Below are 14,270 nucleotides of genomic sequence, written 5' to 3' on the forward strand. Positions count from 1 at the left end.
TAATACTGAATAACTAGTAAATTCTGTCGAATATACCTAGGGATATAGAGCTGAATATTGCAAAGAGTAGGTTACGTAAGGTCTGAGCAATCACACAAAGTGATGCAGAACATTTTACAATATACTACTCACTATGTGTAATAAATTAAGGCATACATAATCACTATAGCTACAAAGCCATAAAAATGGCTAAAAATATTTGACTGTTGATGGAAACTTTTTTCATACAAGCAAATATGTAAAATAAGAATCCATATGGCTTGAATAATTCTTAAATATAGAATGGGTCAATATTTTATCTTCTATATTTTAATTGTATTTATTGTCCATGTATATAACTCTGGCAATATGATGTCAGTTTATAATGCTTACCTTCACCCAACACCTTTCCCAGAGTTAGTAAGCTCCTCTCCACCATGACATCTTCCAGTTTCTGCTGTAGGTCTTGACTGATCCCTAATGTACTCACTGTGGGGAGTGGAAAAAAATAACTATAAATATTCATCAGAAAAAAAATATTTTTACAAAGTTAAAATATTAAAATAACACTGTCCAAAAAATGTTTGTTTTTCACCTTTAAACATATATATTTTTTAAACATAGGCAAGGAATGCTTTAGAGACAATTACCCGGGTAGACAAAATGTGACAATTCATAGGTCCCTAATTATTAACATACCACAGCAAAAGGCAACACTGAATTTTATAGGACAATCACTATGATTTCTACTGAGGGTGGCACCAGAGGTTTCTGGTTGTGCTCCTTTTTTGCCAAATTAGGCATATTTGGGCAATCTGAGCATGACTGCTTATCACAAAATGTAGTTTGGCTCTAGAATTCTGGATGGAATTCAGTTTTATTGTGTTCTCACTGAGAAGATTGTCCCTTGTATCCTGACAAGTAACAGTAGTCATAGGAACATATTCAGAGAAGTGTAGGAAAAGAAGAAGACCAGTACAAAAAAAGAAGAGAAAATCTCTACATTCGAGAACCAACCTACAAAAAACAAACCTGACAAACGTTCTAACTCGTTACCAATGTCATGCAAAACTACACTTCAAGGACAATGCACTTTAATAATAAAACATAATAAAGGAGAGGCTTATTATAGCATAAAACCCAAAGGATAACAATCGATTAGAGAAAAAATAAATCTGGTTGCTATGGTTGATATTCATAGGAAATGAAATAAAAAAACACCCCTTCCGCGGCTGACTGGTGACACCTCGCCCTCTTTATTCCACGATCACCATAAACTCAATCCCTTACATGATGAACCAATAATCACTTTTTGGGATGACAGTTACACTGTATACATCAACTCTAAAAGTTCTACCCTTCTACTACCCTAAAGCATCCTTTGACCTAAATACGTATCCATTCAAATCAATACATTCTTCCCATTCATCTAATATCTCTATACTTCAGGCAAGAATACCCAAGAGTGTAGCAAAGTTAAGTATCCTATTCTGTTCCACATATCTTTTTCTTTGTTGCTGACAACATTACATTACCACAAATAATCTTCCTTCCTTCCCCTCTACTGGAATAAGTTGACGCAGATGTCCTGCAGATGCTTTTATCCACTCTTTATCACTGTGATTACATAAGTTTCCTAAGTCAGATTTCAATCTCAATTCTCCCCTGAAGAAGCCTAATGGCGAAACGCGTCGGGACTTGAGACCTCTTTTGACTTTATGTCTAAACTGTACTTCAAATGTAAAACAATATAGATGTAATCACCAAAAAACTTTTTTCTGTGTCACAATTTAATTGATTTATGTAAAGTATAAGAGTATACTTTACACTATTAAAATATTAATACTCATCTTTGAACTTGTCTACAAAAGCCTGTCTATCTATTCACACTATCAAATAAACACTTGTGCCACTTTAACTTACAATAACTCCCTTTCCCCTTTCTTATACAAACCCTGCATAATTTAATTAAAAAAAATTGCTTGCTCTACCTGATAAAGACAAGTACACCCTTTATATGGCCAAATATTAAGGTATGGCTGGAGCTTAGCTTTAAGCATACTGTAAGGGATATTTCTTGTTTATATTTGCCTAAATGTATGCTACATGTTATCTCTGGATCTGCTGATCATTTTATCATTTTACAATAAAGATAATCTCTTCTTCTATTATTTCAACATTTTGTTCTCTAGCTTTGTGCTAGTTTTCCTGTGAACTTTCCTAAACAAGTCTAAAATTGTTAACATGCAGAACACTTTACTATTAAATAAACACTACATGTTCTGTGCTATTGTTAGAGGTTAGCAAGGCAAATCCAACTTACATGTCACTTCAATGGCTTTCCTGTTGTAGGACCTCTTTGCTTTATAATTCACTACAATGTCTGAATCATCTGAGCTGACAAAAGCATGCCTAGATGAATAAAAAGAAAACACTGCCATGTAAGTCATGCAGTCATTTGTGTGATGAGAAACCAAATCTATACTTATTCTGCACACGCATACTATGTCAAAGCATTGTTTTTTTGTGGAAGAAAGCTCTTATGAATAGTAACGTCTCATCTATCGTCAAAAGCCCTGCTACAAGCTATTACAATCTTCATGATAAATATAGCAATGCACGTTGGATGAATAACAGAAAACTGTGTCTGTCGATGGGCCTGAAATCTCTATACACTTTGGGTAAATTATATAAAATGTCAGGTAAATGTAATAAATGTTATACATTCTGATATACAGCATTTAGGCAATTTAGCCAATATAGCCATGGGTAAAAACCCATCCAAACCTGTAATGTCAGTGGCAGAAGTGTAATTCCATGTAATGTAGCAGTTCCTTCTACCAGGATCATGATTGTCATTTCATTGAGGCTCAACAGTATCCCCCTGATTTCAGTATATGGAAAAGTAGAATTTAGAACGAAGAGTGGGCCAACATTGACCAGCAAAACTTTATTTATTTTAATTTTTCAAAAGTACTCTACCAAAGAGGAGATCCCTTTATTTTTGTTACTGGAAACTCAATTTCTTTGTCTAATAGGCATGCCCTTTTAGACCACTTTTATAGTACAAAGGAATTACAGTTGTCAGGGTTTAGCAATAAACCAAGACCGCTTGTATGCCATAAGGCTCCTTAAAGCATGCTTTACCTCCATTGTCATAAGCCTTGTTGAAAATTTATTGTAAATGTAAAAGCCGAACATTTTTTATGCAGAGCTACCCTGTGCAATCTACCAGTCACACATGGCTGCATGTTACTGAAGCTACAGAGATCGTGTGACCCTCACTCAGTGGTTGTTGTACTACTTTTCTTTCAGAGCTAAGGTAAAACATAGTTGCAAGTGTTGTACTTTGGAACTGAATATTTTCCATATAGTAGAGTTAATAGGATTCCTACCAAATTATTATTTTATTATAGGGCAGTGGTTAGCGCTCTGGCTTTTGCAGCACTAGGTCCCAGGTTCGAATCTCAGCCAGGACACTAACTGCATGGAGTTTGCAGGTTCTCCTCGTGTTTGCGTGGGTTTCCTCTCACATTCCAAAACCATGCAGTTAGGTAATTGGCTTCCCGCAAAAAATTGTCCTTAGCCTGTAATAATGACATATGACGATTGTAGGGACAGTAGATTGTGAGCCCCTTCGAGGGACAGCTAGTGACAAGACTATGGGCTTTGTACAGCGCTGCGTAATATGTCGGCGCTATATAAATATTGTGTAATATTAATATCTTTATTGTTTCATATTATTTTATTTAATTACTATTTTTCTATTTTTTACTGACTTTTCTTACATTAGGCCCAACTAGACTGTGCTGCCATACATGGATTGAAAAAAACTTTATTTTCCTTTTTTTATAGAAATAACGCTATCCACAGAATCACTCAACAATACTTTTGCTAACCCGGGAGACACCCAGCCAACAGGATGTGAAATTTTAACTCCGTGATGTTCTACCTTCTCAGGATCATGTGTTCACTAGGCATGATAAAATCATAACAACATTCTTTGTGCTTGCTTCATTTCCCTGGTATTTCATGTATGTTCTGTTTGAACTCAAGGTCCCGCTCTGATATTAGTGCTGTATCAGAGAGTGAATCACAAAAATAACACAGGGAAAGCAGAACCTATTCTTTCCAGTTTGTCCTGAGTCATATACTCAGAAATGACCTTTTGCTCACCAGGTGGCAGTTTATATAATTCTAGGGAACAATGTTATTACGTATTTTTATCCATTGTTACTCAGCATGCTGAAAATAGCAAGTGTACCACTTAGATAGTGGATTCACTCTCAGTTATTGGAAACAGCTGACATTGTGATCAACATCAACATATTTTACCTAGTGCAATGCCTCTGATGTCAGGTGCTAAATATTATGAATATTACCTTTTTTTAGAATACATTTTGTTTAAATTCATAAAACTGAAGTAACAGAAATACCAAAAACATTTATGGATAACTCATTTTAAAATTCAACAATGATTTTAATTATATCAGGTATTCTAAACAACCTAGAACATGTAGCTTCCAACATCTGCCTATTCTTTCCTAAGTCTTGAGCGCTATCATTGTAAATCAGTGTTAATATGACTCAGTTTTAATTTCTCTTATCTGGGACTGCACTATACCTGCAGAAAAGGGGTGAGAAAGGAATCTGTTCTATATGTGCAGTCTAGTTAACCACAGTCTGTGTATGTTTGGGTAAAAGATGGAATACAGAGTTTCTTGTAAAGCTGAAGTAATATACTTTTTCATTAGCAAATTTGTTCAGGACTGCCTGTGTCTATCCTGAATCCTAGATTGCACTAGTAAAGAAAGTTCAGTTTAGCTGCAACATGGTGTTGCCCAGGGGTGCCCAACAGGTGCCCACCGGTAGATCGCAAAGGCAACAAGAGTAGATTGCAGAGCCCTTTTCAAAATAAACTCTACCACGCACAGGAGTTATGAAGTCCACATACCATTCAACCATGACTGATGATCATTTGGAAGTCTATTTGAGGCTGGCTACCAGCAACTACTGTCCAGACTATGCAACTTTGGCAAGTTCTATTTAGTTTAAGATGTAAGTAATGGCCAAAAATGTACAGAATCGTATTATATATTTTAAATATAAAGTATACGCGGTGTATATAAATAAATATATGTTTAGCATTTTTTATTGTTGGTAGATCATTTTGACTAGGTCATTTTAAAAGTATCTCACAAGCCAAAAAATTGTGGGCGCCCCTGGTGTAGATGAGGGCTCCAGGTATATTGTCCTGAAAGTGAGTTTCAAATGTGAGTTAACATCTGAGGGGCAGAAGTAGCCGGAAGTTGGCATAATCCCTCATTGGCCCTTTTGCTATAGGATGTATCGGTTGGGGCAGGGTCCTCTCCTCCTATATCGCTGTCTGTATTAGTCTGTTTTTGCAATCCCTATTTAATGTACAGCGCTGCGTAATATGTTGGCGCTATATAAATCCTGACAGGTGAGCCCTGGCAGCATTGGTTGTAGCGCCTACTAAGCAATAATTGTTTATTACCATGTTTATCCACTATAATAGGTAATGTGTAAAACAACCTGCAGTATCTTGAAGGATCCCTGATGTCTGACTTGTTTTCATTCCGGGTGCTGGTACATTAGCTTTTCATTATAGCTAAAATCAAACAGATTAATGGGTACAGTGTCTTGTGACTGTGATTTTAGCTCTTAAGAGCCAGGGAAAGAAAACTTAGGAGTTTGACTTTGTTATTTTGCTGGCAGGTTTAATTGTCTTTTAGGAGGAGCCTCATCAGCGCCTAACAAGTGATTTATTCAACCAAAGCCCTGTTTCTTCATTAAAACAATTTCTCCTTGCAAAATAGTTTATTCTTTTATTTAAAAATTTTCTTTTAAGTTTTCAGTTATTCATTGGCTTTCTGTTTGTCCTTCCAATAGTTATAGCTTTTGAATTTATCAGGCAATACCAAACCATGTGGATAGATAGGGGAAAGGGGGAGGCAAAAAGCAGCATGAGCCAATGTGGTCACTGGCATAAATTTTACTGGGTAATCGCATTATCCAGGGCAGGTATGGTAAGCTGACCATATAATATTCTCTTTGAGAGCGATTATAGGAATGGGGAAAAGGAAGGTGTTCTGCGGTCAACGAGAACAAGGCTGACAAAACTACTTAAAATTTAAGTTCAGAAAGCAATTTAAACCACAAAAATTGCCTAGAATTAAAAATGTTTGTGTGCTACTTTGTATAAAAGTAGAAACCTAATTATAGCTTTTGTAGGCAACAGATGCTTTTTAAACTTACCCAAATTCTGTTTCCTTCTTCCTTCTAATGAGCATTACTGCACCATAAATAATTAGCAGAAGTATCATTAAGCTGCAGATAAAGCCCAACAGTATCAAGTAGGGGTTGCCATTTCCTGTTGCCGGAGTTGAAGACGTTGCAGATGCTACTGTGCCTGAAATGAGATGAACCAATGTTTTTATATTGAGAATATATAATACTTCCTATTAGGCAATGTGATGGTCTAAAATATATTGTGCAAAACAATAACACATTTTCATTTATTTTTAAATTATAATAATTGTTTATGAAAACTGTAATTATGGTATAAAATAAGGTTTTAATAAATGAAACAAGTGGCATGTCATATGTGCAGGGAGATGTTTTATTTTAGCAAAGCCAACATGTTTTGAAGTAAAAAAAAAATTGTCCTTCTTCAGGTCTTTGAGATTAAAAATTAGAAGTATCTAGTATTGAGAGGTCAGTCCATAATCAGCACACTGATGCATACTAGCCTTTCTTTACCAATTTTTCATTCCAGTTTTTCATTCACATCCAAAATGTGTTGGATTTTTTCTGTTAAATCAAATTTCTTGCCTTATTTTTCTACTGCTACAGGGACTGTGTAGAACAAAGCTGCATTCCTAACTTCAGTTTTATTTCTAGAGTTCTGCATTAAATATTGAGTGACAAAGTTAGTTTTTATCCTGATTCTACATGGCAGGACAAAGCAAACTGTAAAGGTTTGCTAAAATAATAATATTTTAGCAAACGTTTACAGTACAACTTCCTAGTGTATAGGTTACATTTAGGTATGTCTAGAAAACTTAGAAAGCAACAGTTGTTCAACACCAAATATTGACCATAAAAAAGGTTCTCACCATCACCTGGAATAACAAGCTGTACGGCTTCACTATATGGCCCAACACCTCCCACTGTGTAGCAAGCTACGTACACGGTACAAGTGGCATTGGTAGCTTTAATGGGAATTACCGCTGACGTTGAATTGGTGATTTCAGTATAAATTTTATCCTGAAAAGGAATAAATAAATAAAACAATGGTTGAAAAGAAAAGCTGACCCAAAAATATACCAACAAGTAAATAACTTTGACCCTACAATCTTGCAATATTATTTTGGTTACGTATTGTCAAAACACTACTATTTTAGCACGTATATGTAAACCTTACCAATGACTTTTTCTTATTTGTTAAATATACCATTTGCAGCAATTTCTTTGGTAAGTGCGAAAAAAAAAGAATGTTTTTGCATGCATGTGCACCCGACATGCGCATATACTTTTTTTATGTGTATGTGGGGGGTTTAAAACTTTTTGCTGGTTCTTTTATATTTATTTTTAAAAAATTAACATGTTCCTATGTTTATCAGATGTAATCACATCTATTACAGAGCTGACAAATTGAAGAACAAATGGAAAGAGACCCCTGGCAACTTTATTGGTTGGTTTGTTTACAACAACTGCTGCTGCCATATGTCTTGCAATTAAAGGACAGACTTGAAAAAAAATAAAGTGGGAACTTGGCAAAGGAATCTGATCCTTGCCATATGCACCCCCACTGCTAGGTCTTTTGTATCTTTCTTCTCTGAAAGTTTATAACACCGTGTAAAGCTTCTGTAATTGTAAAGCTAAAAATAATGACATAAATTGTGCATGTAGCAATATGCCATCCATGCCTCCTATTTCAACAATGTCAGTCGCCTTTTTCATATTACAGGAAAGCCTTTCAAGTAAGGGTGGTATATGACCTAAACATTTTAAGCTTGCCGTACAATTTTTCTATTGCTGTAATACAGATTGAAGTGTCTTATCTGTTATCTGTATTTCATCAGGCTTGGCAATATGTTTATACCTCCATAATCAACATACAACATACAAAACTAGCTGCTTTAATTCCTAAAAGCAAGTTCAGACCTGTGGTGGTAGAAATTCATCCAACGTTGTTCCTGGCGGCTGGCACCTTAGTATTGCAATATGACAATAGAACAAATATGTTCTACCAATTGTGTTTTACTATTATACCGTGTAAAAAGTAAAGTGGAAACCAAAGTTTTGTATAGCCTGAAAACCTTTTTTTTTTTTATTGTCATTTTTATTTGCAGCTGTACACAAATGTTGCAAAAGACAGTGAGATTACAAAAAGTCAATGCCCTATAGATACAAAAGAGAAGTAGGTGCAATGAATTGTGCAATTCTAGGTGATATTTTAGTACAACTTGTCTGGCATGCCCATGTCTACACTAACTGCACAATCGTCTGCTGTTGTAACAAATTTAAAAAGTGGTAATTGCTGACCTATACATCTAAAGTTAGCTGTCATGTACAATGACTCTAAACTTTTTTTATTCACTGTTACACAATAATGCAAACCTATCATCAAAAACAATAAATAAAAAGAAACTTTCTAGCAATAAAAATCTATATAGGGTTGTAGGCTGTTCTGATTTCTGATTGTCCATCAATGGAGTTCAGCATTTACTGAAAGAATCTGTAGAATTCTAAGCTTAGCAGGCAGATTGTTGTTGTTTAAAAGACTGAATGTACCCATTAGTAGAGAACCGACTTAATTAAAAAAATTAGTAATGGAGAGTATATAGCTAAGTATATAGTTAAGAGTTACTAGCCAAGAGTATTGTGCTTACTAAAAACATTAAGCAGAATTCACTTTTTTGCAAAAAGACCCAATGGCCATGCATAAGTAAAAAAAAAGAATATTGTCACTGATAGGATAAAGCTTCCGATTATAATGTTTCATCCAAACAGGTATCATTTATTTCCTTTAAAACTGCTTTGTTTTATCAGTATTGCCAGCAGCCTTTTCTATATATGTTTCAATGTTCTCGTATCTGACATAATTACTTAAGTAAGTGACAATGTTACCGTAAAATGATTTGCCTTTTCATTTCCGTTGTGTTCAGTATGTTGTTTGCACTAATTTGTTCTAATTTTAACATTTGTACACTAATGTTACTTTTTCTTCTTTTCTTTCATGAGAGATGAGGAAATACAAAACCAATGCAATACATGTTGGGTAAGTATTCTGCAGACTCATCAATGTTCCAATGTACTGTACATTGTATTTTACATTTTGTCTGGTATTCAGCAATTACTAGAATTGACTGGCTGATCACAGACATGGATATGGATACCAAAACTTATGGTATGGGTTGGTTTAAATGCTATGCCAAAAAATAATTGACTCTTCCCAGCTCCATGTTATTCTGCTTCATTAAATTGTTCTCCCTTTGTCACCATTTCTATTTCTTAGTTTTTAGGTTGGTAAACACACTTGCAATTTTATTGTGCTAACTATAAATGGGGAAGCTACACCAAACTAATATTAATCGACTGGCATTTATAGGTTAGAGCAATACATTGTTTTTTATTGCTTTTTGTTTATTGTCTGCCAATAATAAGCGTTGTTTAGTCTCTGGGACTAAGCTGTGGCTTAGAGGTGAGTATTATATCAAATACTTTTATACTTCATGAAGCTGGGTGATCCAGCAAACCTGGAATGTATCTGGTCCAGAATTTAAAACATTTGCTAGCAAATGAGTTTGAACAAATTAATTCAAGGTTTGCTGGATCACCCAGCTTTACTGCTGAAAGTGTATCTCCTCCAGCCTTGGAGAGTTTTTATAAATAAGGCCCATGGTGTCATGGACCCCCTCGGGATAGCTTCTTCACACAGTGGGTCTGATTTATCAAAGCTCTCCAAGACTGGAGACAATAAACTATCATGGGGAAACCTAAGTGAGCCAGCAAACCTACAATAGATTGGATTAAGGACTGAAAACATTTGCAAACTAATAGCAAATGATTTTTATGAAATCCATTCTAGGTTTGGTGGATCACCCAGGTTCCCCCATGAGAGTCTATCTTTTTCAGGCTTGGAGAGCTTTAACAAATGAGGCCTAGTTTGTGCACAAGGTATTACTGCAATAAACACCACACTGAAAGGAAAACCAGAGGAAAGTGAGAAGCATCCATAATGTCATCAGACCAGCCAAAAAAAAAAAATGTGTACAGTAAATTTTGTTTTGCATGTTTTAAAATGCAGAAGCTAAGATTCTTAGGGGAGGGAGTGATCCCTAAATGTGAACTTTCATTATTAGTTTATTACTTGGTTAAACCTATATTGCTGAAGATAAACAAAAGTAGAGCAGTAGCTGTAACATAACTCATTATGATAATTGTATTTGTTAATATCAAAGATGGTAGCTCATTGTGCCCCCTTTATTTAAAGAACAACATTGCCTTCCCCTTCCTATTACATATAATGTGAAATTTTTCAATAAAATAGAATTGGATGCAACACTCCTGGGCACCCCAGTGGACATGTTCATATATGAAACCTGCTGTTGTCTTATCTCTGTTTCTACTTATCTGTCTTTTTGGTATCTCTAGCAAAAACACTTTTTAATAGTGGGCCATGAGATCCCATAAATTTAAGTTATGTTCCTCCCATCCATAACATATACAAGGGAGCTTTTGTGGGCTACAAGGCATAGGTTCTGATTTATTAAAGCTCTCCAAGGCTGGAGAAGATACCTGAACCATATCCATTCCAGGTTTGGTGGATCACCCAGCTTCACTGATTAAAATGTATCCTCTCCAGCCTTGGAACGTTTTATTAAATCAGGCCTATAGTGAGGAATTGGTCTAGATGTCACCTATGCATTAAAGTGTGGAATGCATTGCTAAAATAAATAAAAACACATGAAGTTTAAAAATCTCCATCTCAGTTGACTAAGCCTGATCCTGGTCACATCCAAAAGTTCTTAAATTCATTAAATCAGCTCTTTATACTGATCTGCTCTAACAAAAGTCAGCTGGTGCATAATTATGTCCTATGGGCAATTCCTCCATTTCCTTTTCCTCCACTTTGTAAGTTGGCATTGAAATGTTTATTTTTGACTTGTACTTGAATAATGCCACAATACAAATGTTTAGTCACACTTAAAGAAATGGAACAGATCAGTTTTACAGCTGCAAAACCAATACTCATAACAATAAACATTGTGTGACCATATATAACAGATGTGCATTTCTCGAACAGATAAACAAGTTGGGAAATTGCTCTATATTCACTAACTTCCTATGCCAGTCCAATGACTGAACAATTAGTCATATGATTGAAGTTTGGAGGAAGTATATTTTGTGTTATTATAGGAAGAAGTCATATGAACGGATACAGAAAAAAATAAATTATTTAAAGTGACACATTAGTAAACCTTATCAGTTTATATTCCGTATGTGATGAAATGCATTAGCAGTGCCTACCTTGTCAAAGGAAGTGATATGCAAATCTAGCCTTTACCTATGAAGATCAAGCTTACTCAAGCCTCTTCCCCCCATTCCAGTATCCCTATTTACCAATGAGGGTACTCATCACAATAAAGGACCAATAGAGAGACTGGAGAGGTGGAAGAGGCGGGAGCAAGCTTGACTTGTACTGACTTTTTGTCACTATTTGTCACTTCTAGCTTAGGTTTGTGATTGATACATTCATAAATAATCCCAATATAGGTTCCCCTTATCCCCCAGCTACCAAGTATTCAATACACCCACAGATCTCAGATGCAGTGCAGGTTTTATTCCCACTGTCTAGTTCTCTGCTGCACTTAGCATATATGACAGTAATAGGAGATGGATGGGAGAATTGTCTAAGCCAGGGGTCGGCAAACTCCGGCCTTTAGGCCAGATACAGCCTTGTCGGTAGTTCATTCCGGCCTAACGCCCCCTGACCGATTCGGCCTAATGCTCCGGAGCTGCGGGTTGCCGGCCGGATCTGCCTGGGTGCGTTGAAAACTACTGGAGCCGCCGGAGCTCTGTTTGCCGCTTCCTTGCTGTGGCTCCCCTATTTACTGCGGCATGCCTGATACTTCCGCAGCCGCAGTAAATAGGGAATGCTCCCTGAAGGGAAATCTCTCTCGTCCGCAATGCATATGGAGGAGAGGGATTTCACTTCAGGGGGCGTTCCCTGGTGGGGGCGGTGCCATTAGGGCAGAGTCTGGCCTAATGTGCTCCCAACCACCCCTGAAATGCCCTAGTAGCCGTAAAAATTTGCTGACCCCTCGTCTAAGCTAACCTATTCGCCTATCATATTCTAACTGTGACAAATGAAAAACATCAGTAACATTTTTTTGAGTTAGGAACAGAAAAATAAATGTATTTATGTATCAATATGCCAATGATGTGTTGCCATGTAGAAAAGTCCTGTATGCTGCATTATGTTAGCACACAGCTGCATTTTATTTTGCAAGTCACTCTAAACATAATGTGCATCAATCTATAAAAAGGTATGCATTTCTGGGGTAAAACCCTCTGCAGTCAGTTGAATGGGGCCCTTATAAATGCAATATAAAGCAATGCAATACAACATGCAGAAGATTTGTCAAAACATGCATTGTCTATAATGGTGTCAAGTTTTAGTGGGTCAAACTCTGCAAACTTGCAATTCCTGTTGCCTGTCACCCAATTTCATTTCTGGTTTGTAGAAATAAATGAGATCAGATGTTCATAGTTCCTTTTTTTCCTAAATTCCAACACATCATTTTCATTTTCTAGAATGTGCAGTCATTGTTCCAACCGTATTTATGTTGCAAAAGATATTCCCCTAAATTTTAAACTGCAATATCAACTTTTATTGTGATGTCAATTGAAACTGCAACTCCATCTGAAACACTTCTTGCTGGCATTATTAGTTTGTAGAAGTTACAGAGATTTTCCATAATCAACATGATGGTCATCAGGATCGATTTTTTATTAGGCACAGTAGGCTTATGTCTTTGGACAGCAAAGGGGGTGACTTTTTCCACTATTATTTCAACCTAACTTTTTTCTACGATAAGAAGAATTGTCATAACATATAAGCCACAAACAGTCACAATAGGCCTGATTTAATAAAGCACTCCAAGGCTGGCGAAGACACACTTTCAATAGTCAAGCTGGGTGATCCATCAAACCTGAAAAAGATTTGGCGCAGGATTGAAAACATATGCTAACAAATAGCAAATGACTTTAGGAAACCCATTCCAGGTTTGCTGGATAACCCAGATTGACTGGTGAGTGTCTATCTGCTCCAGCCTTGGAGAGCTTTAAAAAAACAAGCCTTTATTCTAACTCAGGATAGGACCACTAACACCAGAGAATGATCCTATTGTTATATCCTATCCTATTGGTACATTGGGCACCAAAGGTTCTGCCTGCAGGCTTTAATGATAAAAATCCATCCCTAGTCATCATAAAAAGTATAGGTAGAGCAGAATAATTGTGGATTTTAAATATGTGTATGTTACATTCTGTTATAAATTAGATGCCTTCCCATATCCTGGGTCTGTCATCTGCCTGATAATGGATAGTACATGTATGCTGGCTCATTTGTTCTCAGGAAATAGAATGTGGCTTTATTGTGTCACATGAACTAGACTTTGTCTTTATCTTGAAAATGTTCTGTTTTGTTCCAGAATGCCCTACCCAGAGTTTGCAGTTTGTCCAGGATGAGTGGAAGATTACTAGTTCTCCGGCCTGTATATTGCAAACAATAAAATGCATTTATTCAGGACACGATATCTCCTTGAACGGAATGTATGCTAATAAATTTATATAATATTTACTTATGTTCCCAACTAAAAAAAAGTAAACATTGCAATATAGGTATTGTTAATCTATTGCTTATAAATATTTATTTTTAACTATAATCAGGTTGAAGTCTGGACTCTTTTTGTGTGTTTACTGAGCTAATCTTTATTGCTTATTTTTTTCTTTTTAAAGCCTTTCATATAAGCTATTTACAAACATCAGATGATTCTTGTTTGAGATGAATGATTGTGCTGGTGTCAGGAAAAAATCTATCATGTGTACAGAGGTACCCCAACATCATCCATCAATCCACCACAATGGATTGATAAAAAAACGATCAGGAATGACCACTGTGTACTTCTATGGAGGAGAACACAACAGGTGCCATTCGCTTATCCTCCCCCTCTGATATCCATTAAAAAGATTGGTGC

General features: G+C 36.0%; 1 protein-coding gene across 2 annotated transcripts in view; it reads right to left on the reverse strand.

Annotated features, from left to right (window-relative positions):
- The window catches only part of MERTK (MER proto-oncogene, tyrosine kinase), a 62,718-nt gene that overhangs the window by 11,403 nt on the left and 37,045 nt on the right, over positions 1-14,270 (reverse strand). The window contains exons 9-12 of one of the 2 annotated variants that reach the window (XM_072409456.1): positions 7,125-7,269; positions 6,259-6,412; positions 2,303-2,391; positions 373-468 (exon numbers count right to left, since the gene is read on the reverse strand). In XM_072409456.1, coding sequence (XP_072265557.1) covers positions 373-468; positions 2,303-2,391; positions 6,259-6,412; positions 7,125-7,269 — 484 coding nt within the window. Of the gene's footprint in view, positions 1-372; positions 469-2,302; positions 2,392-6,258; positions 6,413-7,118; positions 7,270-14,270 lie in introns of both variants that reach the window. The other variant, XM_072409455.1, reaches the window with a different exon arrangement.

Source organism: Pyxicephalus adspersus, chromosome 4 (genome assembly GCF_032062135.1).
Source record: "Pyxicephalus adspersus chromosome 4, UCB_Pads_2.0, whole genome shotgun sequence".
Taxonomy (NCBI): domain Eukaryota; kingdom Metazoa; phylum Chordata; class Amphibia; order Anura; family Pyxicephalidae; genus Pyxicephalus; species Pyxicephalus adspersus.